General features: G+C 32.1%; 1 protein-coding gene across 1 annotated transcript; it reads right to left on the bottom strand.

The window, feature by feature from the left end:
- Positions 1-506: 506 nt before the first annotated feature.
- LOC126825355 (zinc finger protein 34) lies at positions 507-12,122 on the bottom strand. Its single transcript, XM_050554957.2, has 4 exons — positions 11,841-12,122; positions 6,846-7,091; positions 5,999-6,568; positions 507-1,530 (listed from the first exon to the last, which is right to left on the bottom strand). Exons 1-4 carry the CDS (start codon positions 12,001-12,003, stop codon positions 1,220-1,222), a joined length of 1,290 nt encoding a protein of 429 aa, XP_050410914.1. The 5' UTR covers positions 12,004-12,122; the 3' UTR covers positions 507-1,219.
- Between the last annotated feature and the right edge of the window lie 248 nt (positions 12,123-12,370).

The raw sequence follows: 12,370 nt of genomic DNA, 5'->3' as shown, positions 1-12,370 counted from the left end.
CGTAAAGTTTTAAATCGTGACACTGATCGATTGCTTTCAAAATATGTGTTTCAGCAGATTCTTAATGGAGATAACTGAGGTGATCCTAACGAGGGGCCTAATGTTCAGAAGTGATGCTACATCTCCCATGGAGCAAAACAGTAGGAGGTTAAACCCCATTTCATTTCATTACAAACTACTTAAATAGCCTACAGTAGGTTTCCACCACATGCCCCGTAGTTAGCCTCAAAAGTTCCCATGGTATATCACTTATATTCGAAGGAATTTTTGGGGCCCTCGTTCATATAACCAGGTTTGGATAAAACGGTCTGATAGTCATATGTTCAAACCTTCATTATTCATAATGCTAAGCAATTGGCTTTTCATGAATTGATATAAAATAATGCGTTCAAAATTACTTTCATTGCAAACAAAAGACAAAAACTATCCCTTTCCAATAACAGTTTTAATGAAATAGTAATAATAATAATAATATTTACAAATATGATAATAGTATAATAGTGGGCTGACATATCCTAATAGGATACAATATCATAAAACTGGTTAATAATACAAATAGGTTATTATTGCACCAAACCTCCAAAAAAATTATTAACACAATATTATTTCAATATAAGTAACAAAAACATAAATCAATAATTACGTTAGTCTGAGTCTGAACAAAATGAATTCAGAAATGAGAGAGCAGATACGAAGATGTGGCTAAAGTATTAATATGTGAAGTATATGTCTTTCCATGACATCACATTGGAGCTGTCATAAATAGCATCGCTTCGTATAGATAGGACAGTCGTGGCATAAGAGATATTTCATGCGGTTTTTAACTTATTAATCCATCATTTTTATTATGCCTATTGATAACAAATTTTTGACCAATGCTAATATGGAAAGAAAATCAAATGGGGTTTGACGTCCTACATTTCTGCACCGACTTGGCAAATGAAGACAGCTAATATGGGGTCAAATACCTTTCCGTAGATAAAATGTATGTGTTTTGTTTGCTCTCCGACTTCAGTACTGAAAGCAGTGCAAAGAGTCTAATATATTTTTGGTAAGAAAATTCGCGGTGTTGTTATAAATTAATCAATGTTAGGATCACATTATACAAATGCAAAAGGTCAAAACTATAAATAATTTATATTTGGTGTTTAATTTAAATCACAATGTTAGAAATGTTCGATATACTTCTAAAAAAATTAATTTAGTTTTTTAGAATTATTTAAACGTCTATAATTGTTTCTGTCGATTCGTCCAACTCTAACGACTCGTTTTCTTCCAGCCTTGTCTCTATGAAACTAAGGGGCTGTGTCTGCTGTGGAACAATTTGTGGTGTTGACGTATCTGGTAGCTGCTTTTCTTCCGAATGTTGTGTTTCCATGTGACGTCGTAGGTCGACTTTTCTTTGAAAGGAACGATTACAGCTTTTACAAGAGAATGGTTTAAATCCGGTGTGTTTTCTACTATGTGTTATAAGATTTGATGACTGACTAAAGGCTTTACCACAATGCGTACATTTGTAGGGCTTTTCACCTGAAAATAAATAAATAAACCAATTTAAAATAACTAGCTTCATATGAATAACTTATTCTCCAACTTCTGAATTATATGATTAATAATAATACATATTAGTGTTACAACTATAATCCACTTGTTCATTTTCCTGTATAAATTTTCCTTATTGTTCATGTATATGTTTTCATTATTCATTTTCATTTGCATGTTCGCTCATTTACATTTAACGGTATGCATTTGCATTCATTAGCCATGCATTTATGTCCCTTAGAAAACAATTCCATTTAGTCATTTGTAAAATAAAAATAATCATTTTCATTGAATGATGCCATTTATATTTTCTTATATTTATTTGTGGACCTAAATGTGAGACATTTTGCGGCATCTATTCATAATTCGGCCATTTTAATTTACTGTTTTTCTAATTAATTTTAGGTAAAATGTTTAAAAAATATCCTAAAATTTAATCTCTGACTCAATTTTCTAAAAGAATATATTTTTAGCGTTTTTTCATTTCTGTTTTTATTTATCTATTTTTTATTTTTTTTTTTTTTTTTTAGAAGAATCATTTTCATTCTGACGTAGACATCTTTTACAGAATTAAAATTAAGTTTGATGTAACATTTGGTTTTCCATTCTAGTTGATTTTACCATCGAATATAAAAATGAAATGTAACTGTCGAGTCTCTAAAACGTTTGTAAATTTTAAAAGTATGTTCCACTGTTTAAGATTTCATAAGTCTGGTTATTGACTACAAAAACTGAAATCATTTTTAAGTGAAACGAAATAAATCTTTTAAAAAACTTATTGCCGATACTGTCTTATTATTTTCGCATTTTTTCTACCACATGGCAGCTGTAGATGATATGTTAATTCCCAACTCATTCATTTTGCATTTGTAGAAGAAAAAACGTATTAAGACGTTGAGTGCAACCTGTATGAGGTGCATCGATCCAATGGTGTCGGCTGGTTTTAAGACGATTGAAAAACAAAAAGCGAACCGCAATAAGAAAATATCCTGACTAATCTCTTATTATGTAGAAAACAAACTCCACAAGTGACTAATATTAGATATTAAAACGGCAAGTGTCATATTGGTTGTACCCGTCAAAATTTTGACACGTATATTATAATCATACGTGGTGTCTTGTGGTTTCTTTGGTTAGCCGCATGTCATCGATTCAAGGAATAGAAAAGTTTAGGATAAAATTCACTTCAATGTTGACAGAAACTACTTGTAGTTGGTCTTCTAGACATTGTTCAATTATGTTAATGTGTGTGAAATGAAGCATTAAATCTTCAAATACCACAACCCGTTGACATTTCAATAAAGCATGAAAATCGTTTCCACGTGCAGATGATCCAATATTGCTTTTTGAACAGGTGCACAGCTGGCTGTGACGTAGATCAACCAGATCGATGACGTAATAAAATAGGTAAAATTTGTAAGCGTAGATCCTACATGGTAAGTAATAATTTTTTTTTTCAAATAACGCCAATCAATGATAATGCTATTTTATTGTCATTTATTTTTTAAATATAATTTAACAAATTCAAAGCCATTTCTCAAGTCTTCATACCTATCGCTACGTGATGATCTACATTAGAGTTCACATTTAATATTTTAAAATATTAGATCAAAATGATAACATGCATACTATATTTAAATAAAAACAAAAAAAACAAAAAAAACCAAAAAACATTGCGTTGGCCGAGAAAGTTCATCGGTATTTTCGGCGTGGTTCGGTGCAAGGCTGAGGGTCTGACAAGGGACAACATTTAGTCCTTCGGATGGTACGAAAACCCGAGGTCCCGTGGACACATTACCGTGTACGTAAAAGATCCCTTGGCAGTTGGAATCCGGTATAAGAGTAGTCCGTAGCGCCGCTGTCCTAGCAAAGTTTCCCTCATTGCACACTGTAGCTTCGTTCACACTGCATGCGAATTCAGTGCGAATTCCCGAGACCGGCCTCTGGAATTCGGATTGGTTTGTCTCGGATTAAAAGCGGTACGTCACATTACAGCTTATTCGGATTGAATTGAAATTGAAATGCGCCACACTGAATGCGCATAACTAGCAGAAATGAAGGTCATTCATATGCAAGATGAATGCGTCCGTCATTTCAGATTCAGTTTGGATTTTAGCGAATTGAGTTTGACGCCTAAATCCAGAATAAGGCATTATTCTGAAATCAATTCAGATTAAACCCCCAGTATGGCTTATGCCCGTCTTCATGAGCCCAGTAAAACAGTAGGACGTTAACCCTATTTCATTTCATTATTGGCTTTCAAAATGTATACATATATTTTTTTAATTGTTTAATCTGTTTCCATAAGTATACTTTGTGGGCAAATTTATCTAAATATGTAGGCCTATGACCAATTCGTTCGGGGTAAAATAGACAAGTCCTAGTCGGCTTAATTATTAATATTGGTTTATATTTCGTTTCGTTTCCAACTTATTTTAGGTTCTGAAATTTCAGCAAACCCAGCTATCAATGTTCAACTGGTAACCAGTCCGGGGAAACCACTGCTACATGCTGTTTCATTTTTGTTTTATTACGTTTTAAATTAAGTACTCCTACTGAGGTCATTGTCGTTCTTAAGTAATGTGGAATGGTTATTAGAATGTCGTTTTAGTGCACAACCCGCATATTTCAAAACGTGTGACTAATTATTATTGTCTCTTTGCTCATGCAACTACCAGATTTTGACGTTGTATGGTTTGAAAGCATCACGCACTAAATTCACACTTTCACTATTTCCGATCTTTCTTTCTGATTGAATCCTTCACCTTTTTCTGTGGAGATTTATGAGATGCTCATTTTTTAACAGCCTGACGAACAAAAGATAAGTTGTCACGAAATTGTGATTGAAACTTACACCTTTCGTGGAATCATATTATGTCTTCAATAAGCGGCTACTGCTCGTTTCAATCCCCTCAGGACTTGTCCGATTCTGTTCAGCATGTGAATAAGTCGTAAGACAAACGATTAACTCGAACACGCCTAAATACGTTACCAAATGAAGACAGAATTAAAGGTAACTCTCAAGGGACAAGCTGGCTATGATTTAAGGTTTGGTCTATCGACTGAGTTGTGTTTGCTTTTCGAGATGATCAAATCAGCCATTAGATTAATTTAAGAATCAGTTGGGCCAGCAATTAGAGCCAGTTCCAACACAGTCATGGTGATTATATTCGTCCACCGGGGCTGAGAGGCCCGCACTTGATCGCAGAAGATAATAGAATTAATAAAGCGAATGGTGGAAGAGAAATGTTTCCATGACTGTCGTATGTGATTTTTGACAAGACTTCTGACTTTTGACACGAGTTAGTTATCGGGGTAAGAAGGCAGCTCTAGGGTTAATTAGAGCCTAACACGTCTGTTAAAGACTTAATTAATTCACAAAAATAAACTTGACAACTCAACTTTATCAACCGAACATCGAGTCATATGGCAATGTCATGCTACTCGTACGAGAATGTTCGGCACAAAAGCTGATTTGATATGATCAGTCATGGTGGTAAATGATTCACTATTTTGTGAATGCAAGTTTTCAAGAAAGTATATTCTCTTGTGTTAACAGTTAGGGGGTGGGGAGGGTTGATTCATAATCACATAGACTATATCTTCTGAATTTGAATTATTTCCAAAGAATAAAAAAAACGCACAAAATATTATACAAAAATAAATAAAACATATATGTAAATCCTTAGTTGCGTTATCTATAATATATATAGCAACGAATAAAGAAAATGCATACATTGTCACCTTTGGATATGGAATTTTGAATATGAATGGGTCTTTTAAAATCTTCAATTTCTACGAGTATGAATAATAATAGTATCATAATGTTATATTTATTTTTATCGATTAGGAAAAAATATTTAATATGATTATATTAACGTCAGAAAAACAAGATTTAAAGATAAAATTGAAATTCATTTTATATAGTTTTGTGCCTACTGAGTAGTGGCTAGTTTTAAATACCCTGGAACTTATGATAACAATTACTTGTTTATTAACATCTAATTATATCGTCAAAACGTTGCATGTTAATAAATTATTATTCCATCTAATAAGTTTCCGTGTATTATCCACCAGATACTAAATGCCACTCAAATGACTGATTATAAAAACGCTTTAATTATTTCATTTTGTCAACTCAGTGAATAGCTCTTTGTATATTTTCGTATAATATTAAATTCGTTTTACAAAAATTATTAACCTAATATATTGTTGTTTTAAATTAAATTTCTTTGTTATTTTGAAATAAGTTTTATGTGATAATAATGCGATTCGTTGTTAAATGTATATTTATTTATTGATTGTGCTTCTCATGTTTGCTTTCCTAAATGCATTGTATTTTTATAACACCGGAAGACAAAAGGATAACCCAATGGATGACTTATTTTCAGTTTAATAGGCTTTGTAAATATGTTTACAATTATTTTAAATGATAGTAAGGTAAGAGAATACATACCAGTATGGATATAAGTGTGTTTCTTCATGTCCGATTTTTGATGAAACCGTTTCCCACAATAAGGACAGGGATAGGGTCGAGTATCGCTGTGTATTAACAGATGCGTAGATAACGTGGAAGACCGCTTGAAGGATTTGCCACATTGATTACAAGAAAAACTCTTTTCCTGAGTGTGAACGGCTCTATGCTGACTTAAACTCACAGAATGTCCAAAAGTCTTGTTACAGATGTCGCAGGCGTAAGGTCGTCGACCACTATGAGAACGACGAACATGGACCTCCAGACCATGCGGCGTACTAAATTGTTTCATGCATTTAACACATTCGTAAGAACCCTTTTCAAAAATACCAGGCGCCATATTTAGAGCGGAAACTTTGTCTCTGGTCAGAAATGGAAAGTTTTTCTCAAACCCGGCATACATCCGTTGGGTATTCATCCAAAATGGTGAGCCAAATGGGAACAGTTCTAAAGAATTTCTGTATAAGCCGTTTAAGAACTGATAACGGTATAATTCGGAACAGTTAAGCCGTAAATCAGAAGACTGTTGAACCATAGAACGAAATGGTGCACCTGTAAAATAAAATAGAAGACACGGGTTTATACATGTACAATAACTGATCAAAAGAGCTTATTAAATTTATCGCATAAAGGGGCATTTAAATTATTTCCAGGAGTATTTCGACTCGATTTTATAAACAGAAACAACGAACGTGTTCCTCGCAACCTTCCAGTTACTTCGTCCCCTATAGTCGTACGCCATTGGTGACATGCAAAAACCCAGATTATCTTTCTTCATTTTGGTTTTGGCGAACGTTTATTATACGTAAGAGTAAAATGGTGGACTAACCTGTTGTACATGTAGATTGTATTGATGTAGCTAATGATGATTCTTTTAACCAGGGCCTAAAGGCGCTGAAGCTGGGGTGGGGAAGTCGGTTATTGTGATGTTCAACCTTACTGGGTGAGTGGTCACTCTCCTCATCCCTTTCTGGACTCTCCATACCACCACGCGAATTGGGTCTTAGACCAAGAGATGGACAGTTAACGGGATATTTTAGACTTTCGGATGACGTATCACTATCTGATGGCATATCTGGAAGAAAAAAAATGAATTAGAACCATAGGGTCGAAATTTGCTCCAGATTTACGACTAAGACTTCAGAGATGCTTTATATTTCATACCAAGATTCCAGACTTTAAAGATGTATTTTATTAGAGCTAAATTTGTCAATTACAAGTCTTTCTTTTTCCCTCAAATGTTATATAATTTTAATTACACTTATTTACATGACATACCCATAATCAGCTCTCTAGACTATCGGATGAATGCGATTTGTTATGGATTGAAACGCGATCGCTAATTAATAATTTAATTTACAAATGGATAATTGAGACTTTATTTATCATCGTAAGCTATTCTTATCAAAACTTCCAACATTCATAACTTCGCTCAAAATAAAGTAATTTGACTGAAATTTTCAATATATTCCCCTTTCATTATTTAGTTTAAAATTAATACAGCGAGAAGTGTCAGCTCTTTATCTAAATCTAACATAATGCGTCTTTAATAGGAAATGGGTTTGTTTATTAAAATCAGAAATTATTCATCTCCTTTGTTTATGACAAAATGTATAAGTGTATATAATATACACACTTATCATACAATATCAGACAATACTATTCCCATTAATATAAACAATCCATTTTAAATCCCGTTCTTGTAATTGTCAATTTACACAGAATGAAAATCGTAAAATTGACAATAAAAACTTTTTATTAGTCATAATTGAATTATTGTCAAAATGAATTACATATAAAGCAATGCTATTCGGTATATAAAAATATATATTCAAATCTGTAATCGACATATTCAGGCATAATCATGTTGACTGAACATTTTGTATCGAGATCACGTGATCTTGTATACTTCGCTATGATTCCAACTCGTTTTATTCTGTAGATTTTTCTGTAGATTTTTTGTGTCTTTTTTTTTTAAACATCCCACTTTTCAAGCATTAATTCGCCTTCATCACAGTATGACCGCAATTCCCTTTGTTTTTATGGCATCAATATAAAACTTGTTATAGCGTTAGAATTTAAGTAGACAATTCTACTATATCTTTATTTCACCTCAGCAGCTGATTCAATATTGTGTGCGTAATATATCAATGTACGTAATGTATGCTCGCTCGAATTGAACGTTTATTGGACCATATCGGTACCTTGTGCAATATGAAAATTAACGATATACAAACATTTTTTTATGTTACCATGTAGGTTATTATACAGAATAGAGCTGATAAAATATTGACATTAATAAATATTTCTGCTATTTCTATCTAATCGCTGATAACCCACACAAGCACATCAACTGAACCACAGTATTGATTTAAATCAAGTATCTTTAAAGAGTAGAATTATGATAGGGGTTGATAATAATATATACTATTTATATTGTAAGTATATAGGTATTGATCAATAACAAATTGAATTTTTGATTGTTCTTTCAGCTCGGTACCCTCACATTAAGAACAGTTATCAACATATGTCTCTTATTTATTAAAACGATAAACAGTATTCACAAAAGCTTTAATAGTATTAGATTTATTGGGATTTTTAATGTACTTGATGAATTTTGATTAAATTCTTTGTTCTCGAAAAATTTCAAATTCGGTCGGTATTAGTTTCTATTTTAAAATTTATTTTTGTTCAGATCATCATATGCTACCATCAATACCAAAACATAATAACTTTGGAATACATTTTTTGTATCACATTTTAGATTTTTAAACAGAATATGGATGTGTTTTTATCTATTCTTCAAACTCAACTTTTCCAATAAAACAAATACAGACTATCATATTGGTTTATAACAAAGCAAATGTATCACCTACGAATTATTGAATTGATTTCATGATTTTGTGATTTATGAACCAAAATTATATGTAATAAGAAATTATGAAAAGAGAATTCCATATATATTAAAATCCGAGCTTACTTTATCAATAATTGTGGGTATATTTCATATAAACAGATAAGTTAGAGATTTTGTTTATCTCTGAATAGTAAGTACATGTATATGAAGATCACACTACACGCAAACAAAACCAATACGACATACCTTGCTGACAAGACAAACTATTAAAGACATTTTAAGAAATAAAATATCAAGAAAAAAACATGCTGATCAGATATAGGATGAAGCGTTATATACTTGTTATCTATATATAGCTACATAAATCTGACATTATAATAACGAAACATTGTCTGTTTTGAAAGATTCCTAAGACAATCGATATTTTTGCAAATTGACAATTTAATTTATAAGCTTATGCAAACTGAAAGGGAATGTAAAGAAATCATTGATATGTACATTTTAGATTTATCTATAGGCCTACAGAGACTGTCGCTTTAAGAGATGTAAATATAGGTGTTCATCTGTGTGTAAACAATCAATATGGATGATGGCGATGAAAGATATGACGATATATCGTGTGTATATTACACCTGTGGGCGCACTTGATTAACACAGCTCGCAACACTTGATCTATTCACAATGATACCTTATCGGTGTGGCAGTCAGAATCAACAGCAGTTAGCAGTTAGAACAAAGGGGACGGTTTCTAATGTTTAATTTATAACATCCTTAAAACTAAGACCTTAATTACAAGTTACTCTAAATCTCTACTCCACCCACCTGTATACTGTTATTTTGTCAATCAACCACAAGTGGGCGTGTTTTACAAGTTAATAGACTTATTACCGAAGTGTACCGTTACGTTTCATTGAGTTACCACACCTGATTAAATCGCATGTGCTATATGTTTGCAAACTAGTAGATAATTAAGTGCAAGGTACATAAGTACGGCACCACATAGAGATCCCAGCAATTTTACGGTTGAATTATACCGGTTTGTATAGATCGGGTTGTTTGAATTAGGACCTATAACTTAAAAACCTGTATTTACCCCGATAATGATTTCAGTTCTGGTGTGTTGTAATAATTTATTAAGATGTAAGTCTACCTTAAAATACAGACGGTATTCTTTTAGATAATTCAAAATAAGTAAGAATAAACCATGGAAATACATATGAAAATAAAACATTTTTGTTAGCCCGGTGTTGATTTTAAATTTGCCAGAAAAACAGTTTTCCCCAAGGTAATGTTTCATGCATGTAGTCTAGAATGTATGTAATGGTATATATTAGACTCTTGCTTCATAACATCAATAATACCACTATAATCATTAAGGTTCAATTTCATCATTACATACAAAATAAATAGCATCATTTAATTCCTTATCATAAAGCCATTTTTAAAAAATCTTGTTTAAGTTCAAGCATTTGGTTTCCTACGGTTAAGCCACAAACACACTAACAAACAAACTTTATCTTTATACAGTTTTAGCTTATGAAGGAAATGAATAGAGCAGCGGATTATATTCATCATATTGCTGAATATTGTTGAGAAATATATATAATATAATATAAAAAATAAGTTGCATAGCTTAAAGTACAAATGTGTTTACATTTCATTTCTATTTGGGATTTTTTTTTTAAATTGGAAAGAATCAACCGACATCAATCAAAACCCGAACAAATTGTTACTGTTTAAAAGGATGCGATTTGGGAGAAAATATGAGTAGATTTATTTGGTCAGTTTGGCTATCTGTTTCATTTACAAAGTTTATGTCCGAAGATAGAATCAGCGTTGCGAGATAAATTTCTCTTTGTACAGACCCAATATAGACCTAAAATTAGTAAATATATCGTGCTATAGAGCTGTCCCAATCACTAATCTAAAACCACATATCAGATAAACCCCACACTCCATTCAACTTAAATTGGCTGCCTTGTATATAAATTGAAAATTAATCAAAATTATGTTTGTTTTTTTCCCTTTTCTGTTGTAAACCTAACGCACATGGAATGGCAGAAAATAACAACATATAGCAATCAGATATTACAGGAGAAGTTTATATTATAGAACATTGTATTTAAAACTGATTGCACTGAATACGGTCTACTAATCATTTTGTATCAATCACAAAATTGTAGGAACATTGGAGGAAATTTGAGTTTATTCATCAGAAAAATATAAAATAGTATGTTCAATGAGGTTATGTCTGCAATAAGTTTAAAAAAATTTTTTAATGTTCTATATGCTGTATGTTCTTACAAATTGATTCGATGTGTACGCTATAAATCAAACTATACTGAGAACAAATAATTTATATTGTTGCAAGCCTAATTATTTTTAGAAAATGTTTGCAATTTAAGTCTAATAAATAAATAAAATCTCTGATAATAAATCTATTATTGTATGAAGAAAAGATGACAATAAATAATAGACATAATTTAAATCTGTTGAACTGAAATCTGAATCAAAGAATAGTATATTAATTATGCATTAGGCGACTCGGAACAGTTTCAAACCGACAAGTTAGTCTTTTATCACAAAATGGGAAACAAAATACCAGGTTTTCTATTTTGAGAACAGGTGGTAAGCCTATCATTGTCATGTACTTTTAAATAAGATAAAGAAGCAGGAAACATTTCAGAAGTAAACGAGTAACGTTTCAGTAAATTTGAAGGTACTTTATGAAATATAAACTAGCTCAAAATTTAAGCACTAATTGACATATATTAAAGTTTTCAAATTTGTTTATAAACTTTTCATCTGAATTAATTAAATCTTGTCGAAAATTAATATTCATTGTTTTTTTCCATTCGTGGGACCATTTTAAAATATCCTTATATGTTTTGTTCATACCAATATATTATACAAAATTAAATTCGATAAAGACAAATAAAATGTTAATCAATTTAACAAAATTCTTACCTGATTTTCTTGGCGTCACGAGGGTAAAGGCACTTTTATGATCACTACCAGACATTTCACTTTCTTCGGGATACTTTTGTGATTTCACCAAAAACGATCGCGGCATCATTGGTAGTTCCGAGCTTTCGTCTGCTCTAACAACGTGAGGAACACTTAGGATCATGTGTAGAGACTGATTGGTTTTACACTACACGAGCAATCTTTATACACACTTTGTCTGTTTCTTCCGCTCGACGAGAAAACAATACTCAATTTTGTAAATCAAACTCCGTCACCCAGATGTTTTAAGGGCCGTACTTACAGGAATACATATAGAATTAGCACTCGTCGAGCATGCGCATACGTCAATCGTTACACAGGTGCACGCGTCATAAGAATTAATCTGTTGGGAACTAAACTCTGATTGGCTGAAAGCAACCAAGCAATGCACGAATCACCCCGCCCCACAAAAAGCGAAACAAATTGATTAGCGCTATAATAGGGTTTATTGGTTATATCGCCTCTCTCGCTACTCTCTAATTAATTAACCG

This window comes from Patella vulgata, chromosome 1 (assembly GCF_932274485.2).
Source record: "Patella vulgata chromosome 1, xgPatVulg1.2, whole genome shotgun sequence".
NCBI classification, from domain to species: domain Eukaryota; kingdom Metazoa; phylum Mollusca; class Gastropoda; family Patellidae; genus Patella; species Patella vulgata.
Note: the sequence above shows the minus strand (reverse complement) of the source record. Positions and strands in the feature narration are given on the sequence as shown.